Raw genomic sequence first — 22,989 nt, 5'->3', positions numbered from 1 at the left:
AAAGAGAAAGAAATGTTTCTTGTGCATATCTAAGTGTACAAGAAAACTTGTCAATGCCTAGTTCAGTAAGTTTTGGTAGCATTTCTTATACAAATCAGTGAATCACACACATGTGGAGGGAACAAGTATAGTGAAAAGTGCATTCCTCTGTAAAAACCAAGACCTTCCTTTGACACCAATATTTTATCATCATATCTGACATAAACCATATTACACAACCAAGTAGGCCAATTTAAAGAAGAAGAAAAATCTAAGAAAGCCAAACCATAATTTGATTAAACCAAGAATCTCAGTTCCTTATTCTTTCCAACCTGTCAACACTCTTCCTTGCCTTTTCAAGTTGATGATCAATGCTTTTTCTAGACTTCTCAATACAATCCACACTTCTCCTTGACCTTTCCATATGATCAAAAGTTACTCTCATTTTCTCTAACTTATCACCACTATTGGACAGGTTCTTCATTTTCTCAGGCCTGTCAGTGCTCAACCTCGGTTTTTCTCTGCGATCAGTGCTCTTTCTGCTAGCTTCAAATACGTCGGTGCTCTTTCGCGGCTGCTCGAACTGTTCCATGCTTCTTCTGAAGCTGTATCTTTGTGATGGAGACTTCTCAACAGTGGCTATGAACTTCTTCAGATGTTTGATGTACTCAGGAAATTGCTCTAAATCACAGTGGTTGCCTCCTTTTAGCCACAGTGGCTCATACTTCTCTTTACACAGTTCCCAGAGTTGTTTGCCGTGGAAGCAATCTACAACTTCATCTGATGTCCCCTACATGATAACATTAAGGAACTTCAATCTTTAAGAGTTTAACCAGATTCTTCATTATGTAAACATTTGCAGATAAAGTGCATTGAGACAAATGAAGTTTCTTAAATCCTCAAGTCAAAAGATAGGGAAAAAAATGATGACTAATAGCTTGCAAGATTGTGTCATACTGTCATTAATTTATTATCTATTGGGGTCTGAACTTCAAATTCTGCTACCGCTGTAAGTGTTTGATGGAAAACTTCATTATTTAGAAGTGAAATATATGTATTGAGATCACCTTACCTATTTTGGCTACATAACATAATGGATGGACAAGTGTTAGTGAAAAAGGCGAAGAGTCTGAAATATTGTGCAGGTATTTCATTCACAATAGTAATCATCAAATGGCTGCAAAAGTAGTTCATATAAGGAATCATGAAAGACAAGATTCTCTAAAAGGCACTTGTCACTGACACAATTTCTCACTAATGTCCGCATGGGGCATCCTTATAGACCAGAAACAATATGCATGATACGCAAAACAGGCTCCACATGCAGAAAACCAGTAGTTTTTTAACTGATTAATTGCTTTAAAGTTAAAACTATACTCGTTTCCCTGAATAAACTTATCTACATTGAGTAATTCAAGTGAACAAAATTTTAGTACATTTAGCATGATAAATATGAAGTTCAAGGCCTGAAAAGTTTGCCATAGACATGAGACATAACTAAAGCATTCCAAGTCATATGGAAAAAAATTAGAGGAAATATTTTTTTTTCCCTCATCTTCCAAATTCAGAACTATATAAGTGTTAACAGTTGGGTTGAAACAACTAGTCTACAATAAAAGTAAAGAATTTCTTTTAAAAGGGAAAGAACAAAGAAAAAAAAATATGCCACATATATGTTATTCTTGAAAAAGGATACCATGTAAACATAAACAAAAGTAAATGTTTCTTTAGCCAAGGCTAACTCAATAACAAAAACTGATGCAGCATCCTCAAAGAAAACTTACATGAATTATGAGAACAGGACAATTAACAAGTGGAATTTTGTCGATATTCTGCACATCAACACAAAGCAGCAGCTGATTAGATTGAGTAATTCATGTGCCTGTAAACCAGCAATATTTGATTAGAAATGTCAATAATTGATTAGAAATCAAAACATTATGCTACCTTATATATGTCAAACCAGTAACTACGTTTTACTGGGTACATGACCCTTAAGCCTGAAAGTATGGGACTGTGAAGAACAACAGCTCTCAAATGAGGCAATTTAACTGCAAGATCCAAAGTAGGGCCACTTCCAACAGATTGACCATACAGGATTATGTCCTCTTGCTTGGTACCATAGCTTTCTTCTAGACACTTATAAACGGCCTCAATATCTGCATATGTATTCTGCTCACTTGGCTGCAGTTCAGGCAAAACAATGTTTCATCAGCAAATGGTTTTAGCTCTACCACCCTCCACATCACCACTGCATGACACATCAACATGAACAAGCATTTCATATTCTTACAAACCTTCCCTGATGATTGGCCATACCCAGAGTAGTCATACCTGCACAAAATCACACACAACCGTACTCAAATCCCCGTGCCACACATCGCCTTCTGAGTTGATCAACACAGATAATAGAGAACAATACTCTTAACAAGACTCTTCTTTACAGATTAAATACACACACTTCCAGATACTAGTTAACCAACCACTAGAGTACTAGACCAATTTCACTAACAAATAATGAGCTGTTTCAAGTTCATAAACTCGAACATTCACTTTTATCACACTTCTACTCCATTTTCCTCCTTTCTCTCCTTACTTTCTTATCACATCACTGTATCATCTGTCTCTTTTCTTTTTTATTTGTCTCTCTCTTTCTTCCAGTTACATGACCCAAAGATGGCTTGCACATTTATAACTACTCTTGTCAAAATACACAGAGCTGTAAACTCCTCCAACTCATCAGAAATTGCATACCGTCCAACAAAGTCCTCCAACTCTTTTTTTCCCTTCAAAAACTCACGAAAACTAAAGTAACCGCTTTAGTAAGCACCCTTTCCCAGCATTCCAAATCGTCCACGATCCCTCCCTCCAAGGAACCAAAAACCCAAGTGCCCCCAATTTCCATCCTCAAAAAGAACCAAACTTTGGAAAAATCCAGAAACCAAAACCAACACAACCACAACAAAGCATGAAAATTCAAAAACAACAGCGCACACAATCGCGAGAGGGCATACATTATTCCTTTTAAATATCAAAAAAGTATTAATTAATTTCGTTTTATTAATACCCCCAAGAAAATAAACGCATCAATCGATAGATAACAATAAAAACAAAGACATTTTAATCAAATAAAATTATTTTATGATCCACATGATAATATCTCAAAAACTTTACTTTTTTGCTTAATCAACAAAATCCTTAACTGATAGACATAAACTAATTCCTTGGACCGTCGGCCTAGTAGTGAGAGTTAAAGTAGAATGCATATGGATATAGGTTTGAATCATGTCAATGTAATTATGATGAATAAAAAAGAAATAAATTTTCTCTCCCCCAATAAATTTTATACATTCACATGATCAAGAAGAATAAAAATATCACCCAACCATGCTAGACCTTGTTGATCTCTCAAAAACTTTAATCTTGAACCAAGTCAAATAACATTGTGTGATCCACCTAGGAAAAAGAGTTTCCTTATTGTTGTACAATCCATATGATACACGATACAATTAATTGTTTGTGTTACATTATCTTTAACAAACCCTTAGTTATATATAATTTCTTAGGTGTGGTCGATATTGTTCTCCGATCAATATCGAAACAACACGTGGATGAACTGATACAAAGTTGTTACAACTTAATTAAGTAGGAATTATGTCCAAACTTGATCAAGATCGTGATAGACTTAATCTATACAAGGAAGGTTTTCAAAACTAGAACATTACCATCATTGCAACATAACACAGGGACAAAACTTAGTTAGAGTTAGTTCCTTAGGTGTGGTTGGTATTGTTTTGTGATGAGCAGCATGAGAGAAATGATGATGAGAGAGAAATAAAGTAAGATTTAAGGATACCCGATGAGATTAACGCGGAAGTGGATGGCGAGGTGGATGAAGAGTTGATACATGTGGCCGAGATCGGTGGCGTTGCCATGAGAGTAGAGAATTGTGGAAGTGGCCATGGGGTGGCGAACGTACATGGCGAGTATCTGGTAGCCGCGGCGCGTGGGGAGCTTCAGAATCTCGACGTTCTCGCGGTGGGGGAAGGGAGTGAGGAGGAGAAGACCAGTTACCTCGTCCTTCACCACCTTGTACGATGCTGGGTTTGGTGGGAAGAATGCCAACTTTGCAGCCATGGATGATGTCACTCCTCCCATTATATGCCACTGTCTTGTGTTTGTCTTCTCTTCTTCTGAGTTGTGATCAATGGATGCATTGCTTCTGCAATGTGTTGTGTGGAAAGGGAAAGAGAGTCATGGTGAGTAGTGTTAGTGTGAGTGAGAGTAATAATGATCATCATCAATGGTTTTACTGTTTTGTTCTAAGAGCCTTCAAGTGTGGTGCAATTTAAATATTTTTAATAAATATTAGAAGGTGTTATTCTTGTGGTTTTACATTTTGGGTTGTTGATTATTTGTGTTTATAAATAGTATGTGTAATCATTAGGGTTAGGTGAAGTGGTGAAGTTAGATAGATGCTATTCTTATTCAAATTACAATCACAAAATTATCATCTTTGACTACAAATATCCATGTTATAAAAGGTTTAAAGGTAGTATATATATAGTGAATTCTTTTTATGCTTAATGCAGAAGTGAATCTATTTAAATACATAAGTGAATACTAATAAATAAAGATGTTATTAAAAAATAAATATTTTATTTTTAAATACATAAGTGAATCTATTTAAATATATAAGTGAATACTAATAAATAAAGGTGTTATTAAAAAGATCTTCAGTTGATTGAAGGTGGTGTAAATTCTTTAAAATTTAATTTAATTTTCATATATTAAAAAAAGACAAATATTTATAGACAAATAAAAAAACTCAAAACAACATATAAGATTAAAATGAATGTAACTTATAACTATTTTTATTATCTATAAAAATTACTAGACAATAAGATTCAAATTTAGAATCTTATGTATCGTGTTAAAACTTCTCACTATTTAGTCAATCTTAATAATTTAAAAGCTAGAAATATCATATTTGAGTTATTTTAATTTTCAAAACAATTATTTTATATAAATTAGTTTTAAAAATTACCAAACAATATTAAAATTATATTTAATTAATTATGCAGTCCCTACACTCGTAGGTTAGTGCATGTTTAGTTTTGCTTTCATCAATATTAATCCTTAAATTCATATAAAAAGAAGAAAAATGATAGAAATGCAAGTTTGAGTTACTTCTTATTATTCACGTCAGAATATGATTATTATGATACCATACCCCTATTAATTGAAGGGCAATAATAAAGAAAGTGCCAACTTGTATATCATTTTTGCATTCCCTACTATATAGAATTTACATAATTAAAAAGGAAAACAAATAATTGAAGAAAAATGAACCTTACACAATATGATGATTTGAAAAAATTAGATAAAGGCATGTGTGCAGTTGTGATTCAAAATAGTACAACTAATTCTAGAAAGCTACTACTCTTAACCGATTGATTGATTAATTTTAATAATAGTGTCCTCTCTTGCTCCATCACATGAAGTTCCCCAACCATAAAATTCATTACGCAAATAGTATAGTGTAATCCCTAGAACCAATATTTTTATTCACCAAATACTTACAATAACGCCTCTTTGCAAAATTATATAAATTTATTTACATTTTTCTTTTTCATGTATGTTGTTATATTTAAATAACACTAACAAGATTTGAACTTAACTTTAATATATATTATTTTCGACTTTTTTTTTATCATATTAGATCAATCAGAATAGTTTGTATGTTATATCAGACATGTCTGCATAACGAAATTAGCTTGTTAATTTGTAAAAAATAAATAAATATTTTTTTTATCATATTTATAAGTTAATTTTAATTTATAAAATAATATTTTATTTTTTCTTCTTGAAACTTGAAAAAATAATTATCAAAATTTTAACGTAAGCAAATTCCATTTTTAAACTAAAATACTTTAAAAAATAAGTATAGCTTTTTCTATATTATCAATTATTAGAAAACATTTGTCGTATAAAATGATTATTTTAAAATTAAACAAATTTATTATATTAACAAGTTATTAGTCTAAATGATATTAAACTTAATTCATTTAAGCAAAGTTTTAAACTCTAGTCTTTTATATATATAATATTGAAAGGAAGACTCTAAAGTGATAAATTCTCTAATAAAAATTATTCATTAACGTTAAACACTTCCTATTATATGATTAAGAAAATATATTATATATAACTCCATTCACTAATACATATATCAATTAATCAAATGAAATGATGCAGCAATTGTATTGGACATGAATTGTAAAGAACACGTGTTTGTTTGTCCATGTAAAATGAAATTTAGAGGAAAGATATGGATGTTGTGATTGAATAAGCTAGCAAAGGTGTAGAATTTTCCATGTGAGTTTATCTTTTTCTGTTCTTTCTTGGGATTGATTTAACAAATTAAAGTCAAGATCGACAGGGAGCTAGAATTATGGAACACAGCATAACTTTATCCCGCATGCAAACAATCATCATCATCATCTCTGACTCAGAGTGAAGACTTCCGAAGCAATCAAAAAAAATTTTCCTCAATGTAAATGTTAAGAATTAATGCACTTAGAAGAAATTGAAAATTGTTATCAATATCATTTGCTCTTATAATCAAAATATATATACAACTTAAAGGGTAACACTTTAACTATCTTTATGTGTATTTCATATACATATAATTTCAATTTATTTGTATATTTTATATATCCTTTTAACTTAGTCCTTTTGTATACTTATTTATCTCTATTTGTCAAAAGAAATTTTATTATGATATTAATAAGAGTAATTAATGAATAATTTTTTGTCGAAGATTGTGAACATTATATAAGTAAATATTGTCTTTTCTAATTAATATGTATTATTTTATACGTAAAATCAAAATTCAAATTTATACAACAGGTAAAATTTCATGATCAATTAAGATTTGCAAGTCATTTTCACTTATATCATACTTATTATTTATTAGATAATTTATTTATTATAAATTTTAATCATATAAAAATAAACATTTATCTTGACTAATATACAAGTCAAAATATATACGCTTTTATCCATTGTCACTGTTTTTGAGTGAAATTCATTAAAGGCTCTGATCCGTAGGGAAGAAAGACTACGTGAGTGAAAAATAAATTGGAGAAAAAGTAGTTAAAATCTTTTTTAATTGTTTGATTTAAGAAAAATATGAAAGAAATAAAATAATAGTATAATTTAATTTTTATAATAAAAGTCATTTTGGCGTAAGTTATATATATATATATATATATATATATATATATATATATATATATATATATTACATGGGTGTTTTAATCATTACAACTTTTAAAATCGATTTTAATAGTTTGTGACTGTTTCTGCCGATATAAACAAAAAGTTGTAGCGGTTCAAAACTGCAAGAAAAACATTTTAAAAAAAATGAACTTTATAGAGGTTTGAAATCACCAAAAGTAAACCACAGCAAAATACAATACATTGCACTTTTCCAACCCATTTTTGCGTTGTTTTGGAAATAAAAAGGTGACAACAACAGGAAAAAGATTAATCACTTTTTATTTTTCATTACCTAATTTCTCTTATACCAAACAATAAAACTTATTTTCACTCTCTCATTTTTACTCTCTCTCATTTCTGACCTATTTCATCTTTAACAAACACACTCTTAATCTTACTTAGTTAATTCCTGCATTGTTCCAAAAGTCTGTTAAGAAACAATATTTGGGCCAACAGGTCTTGCGCTTCTATCCTTTGGAAACAGAACCAAGGTTTAATGAGAACCACTCTTTTCTAGCTGATGCATGATGTAATTGTGAGGATGATTTCATGCAACCATATGTACTGGTGAAGCACTCAGTTTTTTTCCTCAAATAAAACAACTTTATTATGTGTTTTTTATTTACATTGATCAGGCTTTTCATCATATTTTTGGATCTAAAGCAAATTTTAGTAGAAAAGTTTTATAAAATTAATCAAAATAATAAAAAAAAATTGGATCTTTATAAAAAAAATAAATTAATTTTTTTACCAGTAACGTTCAAAATCTATTCATAAAAAAAAAATTACATCCTAATTATTGTTATACTAAACTAATAGTAAAATTAGTATAAATATTAATATTATATAATTTTTTAGGAGGCCTAAAATTAGAGCTTACTCAACTTTATGGTTGGTTCAGTAATGATGTTGATATAATTGATTTAAAATCGATGTGAATTTGATTAATTTTAAGTAAACATAAATTAAAAGTAACATGATTTTTGTTTAGATGATAAATGATATATATGAACTTGATTTCATATTGAATGTTATTTAAAAATTTGTTATTAAAATTAATTTTGAATGTATAATTATAATTATGAGCGGATAAAACTCCAAAATTAATTTTGTTTGATGAAAAAATTATTAATAATTACTTTCAAATAAAGGTAAGTTTTGACATCATAAATTAATTTTGTTAATAATCAAACATGCAACAAATATAACTTTAATCATATTAGATAGAACAAAATTAATTCCGAACTCGTTAGAAGTGGAAAAAAAAATTACCTTAAAACTAATCATGTAAACATTATTGAACCGAAAAAAAGTTGTTTTAGAATGTTAGGATTACTATCTAAGTATGGGTTTCCAACACACACAATTAGAAAGAAAAAAGGCACATCAACTCAATGTCATGAAGATTTTATGGACAAATTTGAGAAAGAGACGTGTGTTGTGCCTTTTTCACTTGGCAATCTACGGGGGTAATAACAAACGTCAAGTTCTTTAATTTTTAGCGTAGACAAGTGCTTGTTCTTTAAAAGGAGGCACAATCGTAATCTTAATTTGAAAAAGTTTGCAACAAAATCAATTTAGTGCATGTCCATCTCATTTTCACGTGATGTTGCCAACCCAATAATCTTCGATAAAAATATGTGTCGCAATCCGAAAATTTCCGATCTTGCGACTTATGATTTAGACATCCTTTTCACAATCTCATCAATTAAAGAATGTCCGGACGTCAAACTAATCCTTGATCAATGATTTTGAAAATAGGTTCTTAGGATTCGTCACCAATGTTTTACTCAAAACATAGAAAAAGAAAAGGTTTTTTTCAAAATCCAATAATGGCCTTGATAATCAGAATTGGGTTCGGGGGTCGGTTACGTGTAAGGAAGGTATTAAGCACCCCTACAACACTCTTTAATCGGTACTCTATGATGAAGTTAACATTATAAGCAATAATAATATAAATATTAAATCCCCTTTTATTGATGACTATTTACATGTTTAAAATTTAAATTATACGACTAACCCTAAAATATCTACATGATTGCGTTTGTTATAAATAAAAGATGGAGATAAAGATGAGAAATAAAATATAGAAGAAGATTGACTGAAATACCTCTTGAACGAGCTCTATTGAATCTTCAAATATGGAGATTTAGGTGCTTTGTAGCAACCTTTCACACTACAATAAGCCTCACAAAACTCAAGAAATACAATCGGAGAGAGAGAGAGAAAAAAATAGAGAAATTTCGAGCTCTAAGGAGTGCTGGATGAAATTTTTGGGGTCTCCAGAACTGTGCCCTAGAGATTTCTATTTATAGGCATCAGATGTGGGCCAGAACGGCCCGTTCTAGATTCGGAACGGCCCATTCCGGATCTGAACGTTAGGTGTTAATTTTGCACCCTAGAACGGCTCGTTCTGAAATCAGAACGGCCCGTTCCAAGGTACAAATTAACACTGAATTCCCTTGGTTTGGCCCGTTCTGCTCTAGAACAGCCTGTTCCAACCTACAATTTTTAGGCCTTTTATGAGCCTTGGAACGGCCCGTTCCAATTCAAGAACGGCCCGTTCCGAACTTGGAAACGGCCCGTTCTGATTTTGGAACAGCCCGTTCCGGGCCACTAAAAATAGTTGATTTGGGATTTTTGGCCCTCTGATGTCCTATCTTGTTGTTTGTATGCCCCCGGACAAAATTGGGTGTCTACAGCTGCCCCTCTTTACTTGTCCTTTGGAATAGTTGTGTTGCTTTTCCAAAGGCAAGTAAAGACGTAGAAATTTCGTCCGGGTCTTCTTCTCGTCTCTGTGTTGATGCTTCTACGTTGCTTCCCTTGGATATGTGTATTTGCTTGTATCATTATCTTTTAGAGCAGCTAAGTGTTGGGTTGCATACTCTATGGGGTAACAAGGGTGACAAACTATACACCTGATCTTCAGTCTTCAAGTAGATGCTCCATTATTTTTCTTGTGATAGTGTGTTCCTTTATTTGTAGCTTGTTTAAGAGGGAGTATTTTCATAGCCTCTCCAAGCCGTAGTATTTTCATAGCCTCTCCAGGCCGTAGTATTTTCATAGCCTCTCCAGGCCGTCTGCTAGTGATGATGATGTGATTGCCCCTTGACGAGGATTGCTAGTAGGTGGTGCCCTTGTGTTGGCGGGCAAAGGAGTAGATGGTTGACAGGGATTCTGGTGTTACCCCTGCCATGTGAATATTGTGATGCCTCTTCAAGTGCCTGCTTGTGGTAGGTTTTTCTAAATTTTATTTTTGTTTAGCTTCGGCTCTTTCATGTTTGAAGCTTGCCTTTTTTTGCTATTTTTTTCTAAATGTTTCGGCTTTTTTTTCAACATTTACGAAGCTTGCCTTTTTCTCATGTTGTTGTTTTGCTCTTTTGTCAGGAAAAAAAGAAAATGCTGGATGCTTATTCATGCAAGATTTTTATTTATTTATTTTTGAATAATCCCCCTTGGATAAAGAAAGTTTTCTAAGTGTGTGAAATGCTTTTGGATGCATGCAATGCATGTTGATTTTAGCTTTTTTTAGAAGGTGGCTTCCCTTTTCTCCTTCTCATGAATAAATTACTTTGTTTGATGCACAACATTTAGTTGTATTGGCCGTTTGATGTATTGAACCGTCATGGGGCTCTCTCTTTTATTTATTTATTTATTTTTGCTTAAAAACCCTAACTTTTTCCTAGGGTGTATCCTAGCGGGTACTTTTGCTCTCTTCTTTACTCTTTCCTTTTGCCCTAATTTTTGCCTAGGATGCCCTTTGCGGGTTTTCATCCCAGAGGGTTATTTTCATTTTTTTTTTGGACTTGTTCAAATTTTGACAACCATCAACAATATACGTCATTAGGATGGGACAAGACAGAAAGAAAAGAAAGGATGATTTAGAATGAATAGGTGGTTGAGGTAGGTCAGTGTTTAACTTTTTTAAACAAACATTTCCTTGGATAATTATCATAATCATTCTCCTAATTATCTTAAACTACATATCTGAGTCCTAGGCAGAGTCTTCGCAGAATTTGGCCCCTTGTAGAAGTGTTCAAGCCGCCTTTTAGCTTTCAACTATGAGAATCATCACTTGCTATTTTTATCCTTTTTAGATCCCTAATTTTTGCCTAGGACGTGTCCTAGCGGGAACTTTCAATTTTTTTTTGTTTTTTTTGCCTAAGATGCCCTTTGTGGGTTTTCATCTTAGTAGTATTTTGCAAGTGATATTATTTTTGGCATAAGACTTCTTTGCTTTGACAAAATCTCCTACCATCCGCGTTTGGGAGGACCAGCGTCTTTGATGATTAACACTGCCCCCCATTCCCGTACACTAAGGAGAAAGATGTTGCCCCAACCTACAGGTGTTGAAAGAGAGTTCTTTCATGAGCCGAGATTTGTGGTTCCTTTGTCGGCCAAATTGAGCGAAAGTTTTTTTTTTTTTTGCAAGACTCTTCTTATGCAATGAGAATCTTGTGTAAGACTCTTCTAATCATTTTCTTATTTTTGTGTGTTTCGAGGAGATGATCTTCTTACCTACCTTAGACTCAGATAATGCGTTGTAGATGTTCGAAGCTTTGATTAATTTTATTATCTTCGGTCATGCTTGTTTTTTATTGTGATTGATTTTAGAATTTAATATGTGGGAAGATGGGGAAAAGGAATAAACATAAGAGATTTATGGAAATGACGTATATTATTGATAAATGTAAAAACTTATACAAACCCTTATTTTGTTTGAACTCATGACTTTGGGTGAATGTCAAGAGTTGAGCGTGAATTTAAAGCAAATTTTTTTTTTGAAAAAGAAATAGAATTTTATATTCCAAGGTCACTCGTCGTCATGCTTGTGCAATGGGTGCTTGTCGATACTAGGTGTGTCGGTGTCAAATTTCAACCACCTAGCGTCTATAAGTCCTTGCACACGAAATTGTAGGGTCTTGCATTGTTCCACGGAGTGCCCCGAAGAGTTAGAGTGATAGTCACACCTTTCCTCGGGTTTGTACCACAGCAGGTAAGGAGGGTCCATTTTTGTTGTTGGAGGAAGTCGGACTAACATCGAAGCCTCTAAGAGTTGAGATAGTAGCTCTGTGTATGTGATGGGGATTTTGTATACTACTTTGTCGTCTCTAGGCTTTTCCTGTGGTGTGACTTGACTTTTTGGAGCAAAGGTGACGGCGTGGACCCCTTCTTCCCTCTTCTTTTCATAGATTTTCCTGGGATCATAACTTGTCGGAGCCTTCCCTATCTTCCCGCTTTTTAAGCCTTGCTCAACCCTTTCACCTATGGTGACTATGTCGGAAAAAAGGGTTGACGTGTTCCCTATCATCTTGTCATAATAGGGTCCACTTAAAAAGTTAATGAACATTGTCACCATCTCTTTGTCAGATAATGAAGGCTCTATCTGCGCAGCCAATTCTCTCCATCTTTGTGCATAATTTTTGAAGGACTCATCGCCCCTCTTGCTTAAGCTTTGTAAATCAGACCTATCAGGAATTAGGTTGATGTTATACTTGTATCGACGGAGAAAAGCATCGGCTGATTGTTTCCATGTCTGGATCTTCCCTCCATCCAGCTGCATGAACCAGTTGAGAGCAGCCTCTGAAAGGCTTTCCTGAAAACAGTGTATCAGGAGCTTTTCATTGCCCACGTAGGCTGCCATCTTCCTACAGTACATTGTTAGATGTCTTTTTGGACAACTGGCCCTGGTGTATTTTTGGAAGTCAGGGATTTTGAACTTGGCGGGGAATTGGATGTCCTGCACTAGGCACATATCTGCAGCCTCTTGTATGTCAAAGTTGTGGCCTTCCACAACTCTCAGTCTTTCTTCCAAAGCGTTTAGATGATCTTTGGAGACGTCATCGACGTTGTTATTACTATTGTCGTGCTACAATTTTTTCATGGCCTCAAGCATTCTAGCCATTTGTTCCTTGAGCTGTTCGAGCTCCTCATTGAGGATACGATTTCTTTCCTCTAGGTCTTCCATAGCTTTTATCTTTTGAGCTCGTGTGAGTACGGAATGTTGAAAAGCCACCTCTAAGGGACAAGATAATTTCTTATCAAGCTTATTTAAATGGTAATGCATGAAGGGAGTTTCTATCAAAGACTTGATGGCTCATCCTTGTCGAGAGATGAGTTATCGGTGTTCCTCTTCATAATATTTTATGATGTGACAGAGGTCACACTGATTTCTTGCCTTTGATACAAATCCCCTTGTGATCTTAAATATATGTTATGCATGTTCCTTTTTTTTGTCCTTTTATTTATTTTATTTTATTTTTTTTATATTTTTTTGGAAAATGCATGATGCCCCCCTTTTTTAAAGAAGGGATATATGCTTCTCACAGATCTTATTTTCACCCCAGGTTTTCCCTCATGATAATGTATTTTAATTTTATGTTTTTCTTTACCTTGGGGGAATTATAAAAAAAATAAATGAATGGTTTGAATAAACAAAATGCAACAAACATATGCTCATACAAAGTAACTCACGAACAGCCACGTTCAAATCCTTGGTCTGTGGTCCCTGTTAAGAAAAGTGTGTTGTATAGGATAGTTCTAATCTCACTGGTTTTAAGGCCCCCAAGGTGCCCCCATTATAGGGACCCAGTATCTCTGTCACTGTCACCTAGCAAACTCTAAGGTCTGTCGCAGTATTTCGGGCTAAAGTAACCGGTTATCACCTTGAGTGTGATTTCCGACAAGGCTCGCAAGCTCCAAGGCCAAACTTGGGCTGGTCGTACATCAACCACTCCTTATGTTTAATACCCTCATGCACCCGGGTGTAGGGAGAACTGTTGTGTGCAAAGGATTGTGTACAATTTTATTCAAATAGGTGCAGAATTTAAACAAACAACCAAATATTAAAGCCAAACAAATAAAACAAACAAAGTAAAAGGGAAAAATATTTAAATTATTATTTTTATTTTATTAACTTCATCAATTAAATGGGTCTGACCCTCTTTAAACGATCTCCAGTGGAGTCGCCATCTGTCGCAACCCAAAAATTTTCGATCTTGCAACCTATGGTTTAGACATCCTTTTGAAAATCTCATCAATTAAGGAATGTCCGGATGCCAGACTAATCATTGATCAATGGTTTTGAAAATAGATTCTTAGGAGTCGCCACCAATGTTTTACGCAAAAGAAGGAAAAAGAAAAGGTTTTTTTTAAAATTCAATAATGGCCTTGATAACCAGAATTGGGTTCGAGGGTCGGTTACGTGTAAGGAAGGTATTAAGCACCCCTACAACGCCCTTAATTGGTATCCTATGATGAAGTTAACATTATAAACAATAATAATATAAATATTAAATCCCATTTTACTGATGACTATTTACATGTTTAAAATTTAAATTATACGACTAACCCTAAAATATCTACATGATTGCGTTTGTTATAAATAAAAGATGAAGATAAAGATGAGAAATAAAATATAGAAGAAGATTGACTGAAATACCTCTTGAACGAGCTCTATTGAATCTTCAAATATGGAGATTTAGGTGTTTTGTGGCAACCTTTCACACTACAATAAGCCTCACAAAACTCAAAAAATACAATCGGAGAGAGAGAGAAAAAAAAAAAAAGAGAAATTTCGAGCTTTAAGGAGTGTTGGACGAAATTTTTGGGGTCTCTAGAACTGTGCCTGAGATTTCTATTTATAGGCATCAGATGTGGGCTGGAACGGCCCATTCTGGATTCGGAACGGCCCGTTCCGGATCCGAACGTTAGGTGTTAATTTTGCACCCTAGAATGGCTCGTTCTGAAATGAGAACGGTCCGTTCCAAGGTACAAATTAACACTGAATTCCCATGGTTTGGAACGGCCCGTTCTGCTCTAGAACGGCCCATTCCAAGCTACAATTTTTAGGCCTTTTATGAGCCTTGGAACGACCCGTTCCAATTTAAGAACGGCCCGTTCCAGACTTGGAAACAACCCGTTCCGGGCTACTAAAAATAGTTGATTTGGGCTTTTGGGCCCTCTAATATCCTATCTTGTTGTTTGTATGTCTCCAGACGAAATTGGGTGTCTACAATATGTTTAAGGGAAAAGCAGTAGTAGTAACTAGTAATGTACATGCAAAAACGTGAACATCATCATCTTAAGCGTGGAAAGTTCTTTACATTGTTCAATAATTTTATATTAGATGTGAATTTTATAAATCCAACCGTTAGAGTGAAAGTTCTTTACTCTTAGATCATGTATACAAAATTTTATATTAATCCAAGATGATTTGATACTTCATTCTTATAAAACAAAATTGACGTAATATATATTTCAAAATATACTAAAATATGAATATTTTGATTACCTTCAAGTTCTTGTTCAATTTTAACAAAATTTGATATACACATATAAAGTGATATGAACTTTCAATCTAACGGTTGGATTTACAAAAAAATTATTTAATATAAAGTTATTGAACAGTGTAATATCGATGTTATTATAACCATCCTCATATATATATATATATATATATATATATAAAGAAGAAATCATGTTCATGGTGTATGTTAAATTTAAACAATTCAATTATTAAGTTAAAAATTTCTATGTATATATCAAGTCTATAATTTTTTAAAAAAATAAAAGTTATATGATATTTTATTATATAAATTTAAATCAACGTATAAAATATTTTTATTAATATCTCTCAATTTGAATTGGCGAAATAAAATATTAAATAACTTTTAAATTTTATAAAAATTTATATATTTAATTTATGTATTAAAAATATTTAATTTAACGATTTGATCATTTAAATTTAATGTATATCATAAATTATTATCTAAAATAATTTTACCAGGAGTTACTCTTTTGATGATTTAATCCTCCTTTCTCTCTTTCTCCCCCACTCCCCACCACTCTATATATATATTCCTATTTTTATTATTTCATTTATTATGTATATATTAAGTATTTACGAAATTTGTTTTCGATGAAATTAATTTTGTAAAATTAAAATTGAAATAAGTAATTTATGGCTTAAATATGTTTTTAGTCCCTCAAATTTAAGGTAAATCTATTTTTGGTTCCTCAAATTTAAAATTGTTATTTTTAGTCCTTGTAATTTTAAAAAATCTTATTTTAGTCCTTATATTCAAATTTTGTTAAGAAATTTATCAAACATTATTGCATAAAATTTACTTATTCATGTCCCTATTAGTGAAAATATCACATTAAATCCAGTTGATATTGCATAACTATCATAATTAGTCACTTTCAAATATGTTATTAGTGACTTAAGGGACTAAAACAAGATTTTTGAAAATTACAGGGACTAAAAACAACAATTTTAAATTTGAAGGACCAAAAATAAATTTGTCTTAAATTTGAGGGACTAAAAACATATTTAATCCTTTGTATTTCAATATTTTTTTCTTAAATTAGTAGTAAAATCAATATAAATTTTTTATCTAACATAAAGATCTAAAACTATTTCAACACAAACAATTTTAAACATATAATCATCTTCGACTAAGTATACGAATATTTATTCAAAATCACAAAAAATTTCTATGTTTAGTTTGACATTACAAGATCCCAGACATGTGCTAACATGAAGCAAATCATATCTAAACACATTCTATTTATCACCTTTTGTTTTTATTTAAATATATTTTTGTCCTATAATATATAATGTTTTTTATCCTTATAAAATTATTTTTTAAATAGTCCTTATAAAATTTTTGTTTTTTTATTTTTGTCATTATTTTGTTTTAGGCCTTGTAATATTTTTTTTTTGTTTTTGTCCTTGTAATATGTGTATAATTTATATTTAGTCACTATTATTTTTTTTTTCAAAGGAACCAACTCAAAATTAATAAAATATTATAGAGACTAAAATTAAAAAAAATGATATATTATAGGGACTAAAATAAAATAATCAGAATCAAAATAAAAAAAATTACAATGATCATTTAAATTTTTTTTTGCAAGAATCAAATCATTTCTCAAACATATTTAAACCTTTTTTTTATCCTCTTTCTCTATCTCTCTTTTTCCACTTTAAGTGTATAAACCCCAAGAAATGTGAAAACAATCTGTGGGTCCAAAATTCCGGGTCTAAACTTGGAATCAAGCCCCGCAAGACAAGCACTTATCTTATTGGTAGGAATGGACCATACAACAACTAATTTTAATCAAAGAATAAGTAGGATTGAATCGGACGCAGAATCAAGGGATTTTTGCTTTCTTGTGGGGCCTGTAATCTGGTTGGTGTGATGGTATGATGAGACATGCATTTCTGTTCTATAATGCATGTCATGACTTGCTTTTTATAGTTTGGCTTGGTTCCGAAACTTTCTATAACAGTTAATGCAATGATGGGTTTGAGACTTTGAGTAATTAGTATTGTATTGGTCTCATATATAACTTAAGATTACTTTGCAGTGAGTTTAAAAAACTAGGAAAAAAAATGGTAGAGTAATATTATGATCATGAAAGCAACATATGGCAAAATGAATTTAAAAGTACAAGATGGCTCAACTGAAACTTTAACTCAAGGAGATGCCACATAATTGTTTGTAAATGCAGTGGGTAGTATGATACATATAAGATCCAAGCAGATCTAGATTGATTTGTTAAGTCACAACAGAATTTGTCCTCTCTATCAAGACTAGGGGTACCAAGTACCACAGGAGTGGCAATACCCTTAGAGCACCTCCAACGCACGGTGCTTAACGAGTTTCTTATTCACAAGCACCGTCTCCAACAAGGAACGCCCGTTGGAGTACGCTTGCGTGGCACACAGGGATGGCAACGGGGTGGGGCGGGTACGGGTTTCATGATACCCGTCCCCGTCCCCGCGAGCCAAACTCATACCCGTCCCCGTACCCGTACCCGTCAGGTATGTGATTTTCATCCCCATCCCCGTCCCCGTCGGGTATCGGGTATACCCGTACCCGTACCCGTCAAATTTTTTATTTTATTATTTTTTTTTAAAATATAATATTTTTAAATTATTTTTTTAATTATATTATAATTATAATTAGATTATTTCTCTATCTCATATTATAATAAATAATTACACATAAAATACTAAATTTTTTTAATATAATTAAATTAAAAGTGAGTATTTAATTAAAAATGAGAACGGGGACGGGTATGGGTACGGGTACGGGGCGGGTAAGTACATACCCGTACCTGTACCCGTACCCGATTTAATATATCGGGTTTTACCCGTACCCGTACCCGGTCAAACCGGGTATTCCTCGTCAAAGTCGGGACGGGTTCGGGTATTACCCGCGGGTACGGGTATATTTGCCATTCCTAGTGGCACAAGAAGAAAAAAAATTTTTAGGTTTGTGTCTTGCAGAAGCAACGGGTGCTTGCCTGCTTCTGTTGTATTTTTTGTTTTCTTTTTCTTCACTTTCCTTTTCCCTTTCTGTACATAAATTATTATAATAATTAATTTTATAAAAATTTATCATAAAATGTAGTGAGGTATTAAAAAGTGTAGTATAAATTGTAGAAAAGTTAGGGTGCTTATAAGCAATTCTCATTGGAATAAAAATTGTAAAAATATAGTATGAGTTGCTTATGAGTGATATGGTACAATGAGACCCATTTAAAGTGGTTGGGAGTTGCTTATAAGCAACTCCCATTGTAAATGCTCTTATGGATCTGGATTTGCTACAGTAAACACACTTATGTGTTAAACAAATTGGAAGCGTTAGATCAAAGACTAGAGGGTTAGATTTTGATCTCACCAATTCAGATTTAAAATACATGCTTGAAATTTGAGGCATCCATCTTTTATCGACTGTTTCAATTTATGGACTGTAAATACTAAATATATAAAATTATGAGTACACCAAATCCAATTCCTACCCTCACCAACATTAATGACAACCGAAAGTTTTGTTGTAGATGTATTGAGAATTATTATTCTGGCAAAAGATACAATAGGAGCATACAATCATAATTGAATTTTGACCTTTGTGCTGGTTGAATCATAAGTACACAAGCTTCATTTGGTAAATAATTTAAAATTGAGAATGAAATATGCTAGAATTTTCATCGTATTATGGAACGCCATCCATAAAAAACAATTACTTTACCTTTTCTGGATTCTTCTCATAAATTCCATAAAAAGCTTCAAGTAAACCTTCTCGGATATTTTGACTGATACTGTAGGGTGCAACACCAATCATAATAAGCAAGTGTATTCATCTCACCAAGAGTAAAATGTTCCACTTGTAATTCATATTTTAAACATACAGAAAAGATAAAGAACATACCTTCCCATCATTCCAAAATCATAAAAGATCAAACTTCCACCATTGACATCATCAACTGTAATATTTCCAGGATGCTGCATGAACAATGTAAATATTAGCTACGAGAAGCATCAAATTGAACCTCTTAAGTGATAATCGCAAAAATATGAGAATTTATGCATCCTCATTTAACACAGTTTTTTCCCTAGAAAAAGGAGGGGAAAATAAAAACATGTTAGGACAGTATAATAACGAGTCCCTAACAGTTTTGGATGCTCGGCGGCAGTCACTATTCCTCGTCACATGAAGGAAGTTACTTCTAATGCCCCTGTGATTAAGTCCTAAGGAGTTTTCCCACCCAAGGCTACAAGTTATAAAATGCCTAAAGTTGCCCCAGGTTTCGTTGTTGTGACTTCCTAATTTATTAAAGGTACTTGCTTAAATTAATAATAAAGGATAAATTTTCAGAGCTTATCATCTAAAACCTAAATAAAAAGCCTGAATTTGAACTTTGAAGGTCAGTCAAGTGAATTATTTAATTTCAAGTAAATGTCATCATTATAAAAATTAGAAAAAGTCAAGTGATGTGATATGATGACCAAAGTAAATTTTGTTCCTCAGAAGAAGGAAGCAGATTACTACCTGTAACTCTTTTTTATTCAATAAAACATTCTTTATATTTCCAGGGTCCTAACAGTAACACGGGTCAACTCTTGAGGCCCAAGCATGCAACGATCTCCTTTCTAATATACATAAGATTTACCACCTACTTTGCATAATATCTCTGGCTGTGCAGTTCAATCTAAAGAATCCGTCTATGCCTACATGTAACATTTGTGTTTCTCTTGGAACACGTGCATGAAATAGAAGAAAGACTAAATCAGTACTGAACTAATCCACCAAAATAGCTCTCCGATCACAGTTTCTTTCTTTGCATATATCTTTACTCCCTTTCACAATCAACAGTCTCCTCTGATAAAGCCAGTAGTCCATTTTTAGAATGGGAAGTCAAGCCATCTAGCATATCATATATGTACAAGGTTTCAGGGTGATCCCTATCCTCAACTGTAAATATAGTAGATTTCCCATTCACTTGAATAATACTTTGCCCGGGAAATTTCCTCACTTGAAGATATTTCATCTTTCTTCTTATAGCTGCAACTCCGTCCCACATTTCAGCTGATGCATATATGTTGGCCATCTCCACGAATGGAACTGCCACCTGGGGCTCCAGTTCAAATAGCTTTTCAGACACATACCTTCCGATCTCCATATTACCACGAAGTTTGCAAGCAGAGAGCAATGCACTCCAAATGCCAGCATCAGGTTCAAAAGGCATACTTTTAATAATTTCTAAAGCTTCTACGAGATGTCCTCTACGACCAAGAAGATCAACCATACAAGAATAATGATCTATACCAGGGCTTATGCCATACTTTTGTGCCATCATGTTGAAGCAATCCAATCCTCTTTCTAGCAAACCTCCATGTGCACAAGCTTGGAGAACAGCAAGAAATGTTATGCGGTTTGGCTTCGTTCCCATTTCCAACATCATAAAAAATAGGTCCAGAGCATCTTTAACATCACCATTCAAAGCACAAGCAGTAATCATGGTTGTCCAGGTGACAAGACTTCTGTTAGCCATAGTGTAAAAAAGCTCCTTAGCACCCTTAAAACTTCCACACTTGGCATACATGTCAATTAGTGCGTTACAAACTACAACATTATCTTTCAATCCTTTGTTAATAGTGTAATTGTCAATCCATTTTCCAAGTTCAAGTGCCCCCATTTGGCCACAACCTGAAATCAAAGCAAGCACAGTAACCAAATCTGGTTTCTGACCAGCAGCTTCCATTGCATTAAACAAGGCCAGTGCCTCACTCATGTATCCTTTTTCAGCATACCCACTAATCATTACAGTCCAGGAAACACAAGTTTTATTATACATGCCATCAAACAAAAATCTTGCAGAATGAACGTCCCCACACTTGGAATACATGCAAATAAGAGTATTCACCACACATACATCAGAATCACAACCCAATTGAACTCCATGAGAGTGTACCAGCAAACCATGAAAAAGTGCCTTAGGTTGCATGCATGACGAAAGCAAATTGAGAATTGTGCTAATGTCTGGGGAAAAGCCACAATCTAGCACCCTTTTGTAACAACTAATAGCCTTGACGTTGTTCTCAAAATTAGCATATGCTGCAATCATGGAGTTCCAGGAAACAACAGACCTTAGACCAGGGTCAATTTCATCAAACATCGTCTCTGCTGAGCACAAGTCACCACACTTGGCATATGCGGCAATCAAAGTGTTAGCCACAGAAACATCCATATGAAAACCAATTCGAATCCCAAAGGAATGAACTGCACCCAAAAGTGTTAGATTTTTCACGTGCAAAACGGCATGAACGAGCAGCAAAACCGTGACCGAATCGGGACGAATCCCAGAAATCCTCATCTGACACAGAAGACAAGACAACCTATGAAGAAAACCACCGTGAGCAAAACCCAGCAGCATTGCATTCCAAGAAGCAATGTCCCTAACGGGCATTTCAACAAACACATTGTGTGCATCTTCCAACTGACCACACTTGACATACATATCAACCATAGCGGTCTGGACGAAAATGTTGGATTGGAAGCAGGATTTGAGGACGTGGGCATGGATGATTTGGGAGTTCCTGAGATGGGAAAGTGTGGCACATGCTTTTGCGATAAAGGGAAAGGTGGAGTTGTTGGGTGTAACGCCACTTCGCTTCATCTGGCGGAAGAGAACAAGGGCGTGTTCGGCATGCCCCTCATTCACAACGTGTCTGATCTTGGAGTTCCATATGTTTGTAAAACGCTTGATGCATGGACTCAGAGTCACACCAAAATAATGAGTTACCATTTCTCATCGCTTCAGGGCAATCCTCACGTCAAATTGCTGCACTTAGTGCAGCCACTTGTCTTCTTTGGCGAGTTCTTCAAAGAGCAAAAAGCAGTGCTCGGTTCGGAGCAGCTTCACGTACTTGTTCAGCGTCTTCACCAGAGACTCTTTGTCGCTTATCTTGCGCGTGAGCAAACGAACCAGTTCTTGGGCTTCCGAATTGTGGCTCGTTTTCTTCCTTTTGGGGCTCGGGCCGAATGAAACTCGGCTCAGTGAGCCCGCGCGTATCAGTTTGTCCCGTGGTTATGGAGTTGGACTGTCGGAGTAAAATGGCTAACAGGGAGCGTATTAGTCAGAATAATAAAAAATTCTAATAATATATTTTCTATTTTAAAAAAATATTGTGATATTTTTATATATATAATAAAAATTTTCTTCTAAGTCAAGAAAGTAAGATTCTCTGAGAATTATTTTGGGTATATTTATTTTAATTTTTTTCTTATAAAAATATTTTTTTATGTGCTTTTCTAAACTTTTTTTTGAACAAGCAAGCAATTTTCTACTTTTTTAATAAGCAACTTTAATTAGCTTCATTAATAATTATTTTTTTTAAAACACTTGCTTAGAATTTTTTTAAAAAAGTTTAAA

General features: G+C 33.4%; 3 protein-coding genes and 1 long non-coding RNA gene across 4 annotated transcripts; all 4 read right to left on the bottom strand.

Annotated features, from left to right (window-relative positions):
- Window positions 1-5: 5 nt before the first annotated feature.
- On the bottom strand, window positions 6-4,361 carry LOC109818407 (uncharacterized). Its single transcript, XM_020383859.3, has 5 exons — window positions 3,836-4,361; window positions 2,277-2,313; window positions 1,927-2,163; window positions 1,764-1,811; window positions 6-769 (listed from the first exon to the last, which is right to left on the bottom strand). The coding sequence occupies exons 1-5, from the start codon at window positions 4,135-4,137 to the stop codon at window positions 290-292; spliced, it is 1,104 nt and encodes a 367-aa protein (XP_020239448.1). The 5' UTR covers window positions 4,138-4,361; the 3' UTR covers window positions 6-289.
- A 7,712-nt stretch (window positions 4,362-12,073) lies between these two features.
- LOC145954778 (uncharacterized) lies at window positions 12,074-13,015 on the bottom strand. Its single transcript, XM_083069465.1, has one exon. The coding sequence runs from the start codon at window positions 13,013-13,015 to the stop codon at window positions 12,074-12,076; it is 942 nt and encodes a 313-aa protein (XP_082925591.1).
- A 5,850-nt stretch (window positions 13,016-18,865) lies between these two features.
- On the bottom strand, window positions 18,866-20,099 carry LOC145954195 (uncharacterized). Its single transcript, XR_014431357.1, has 3 exons — window positions 19,728-20,099; window positions 19,485-19,558; window positions 18,866-19,374 (listed from the first exon to the last, which is right to left on the bottom strand). It is a non-coding gene; the product is annotated as an uncharacterized LOC145954195 (long non-coding RNA).
- Window positions 20,100-20,102: 3 nt separating this feature from the next.
- LOC109793743 (Tetratricopeptide repeat (TPR)-like superfamily protein) lies at window positions 20,103-22,690 on the bottom strand. The gene has a single exon (XM_029270423.2). The coding sequence runs from the start codon at window positions 22,360-22,362 to the stop codon at window positions 20,407-20,409; it is 1,956 nt and encodes a 651-aa protein (XP_029126256.2). The 5' UTR covers window positions 22,363-22,690; the 3' UTR covers window positions 20,103-20,406.
- Window positions 22,691-22,989: the final 299 nt, after the last annotated feature.

The sequence above is a fragment of the Cajanus cajan genome, chromosome 2 (genome assembly GCF_000230855.2).
Source record: "Cajanus cajan strain Asha chromosome 2, NIPB_CcT2T_4, whole genome shotgun sequence".
NCBI lineage: Eukaryota > Viridiplantae > Streptophyta > Magnoliopsida > Fabales > Fabaceae > Cajanus > Cajanus cajan.
The sequence above is the reverse complement of the archived record's forward strand: the minus strand, read 5'-3'. Positions and strand labels throughout refer to the sequence as shown.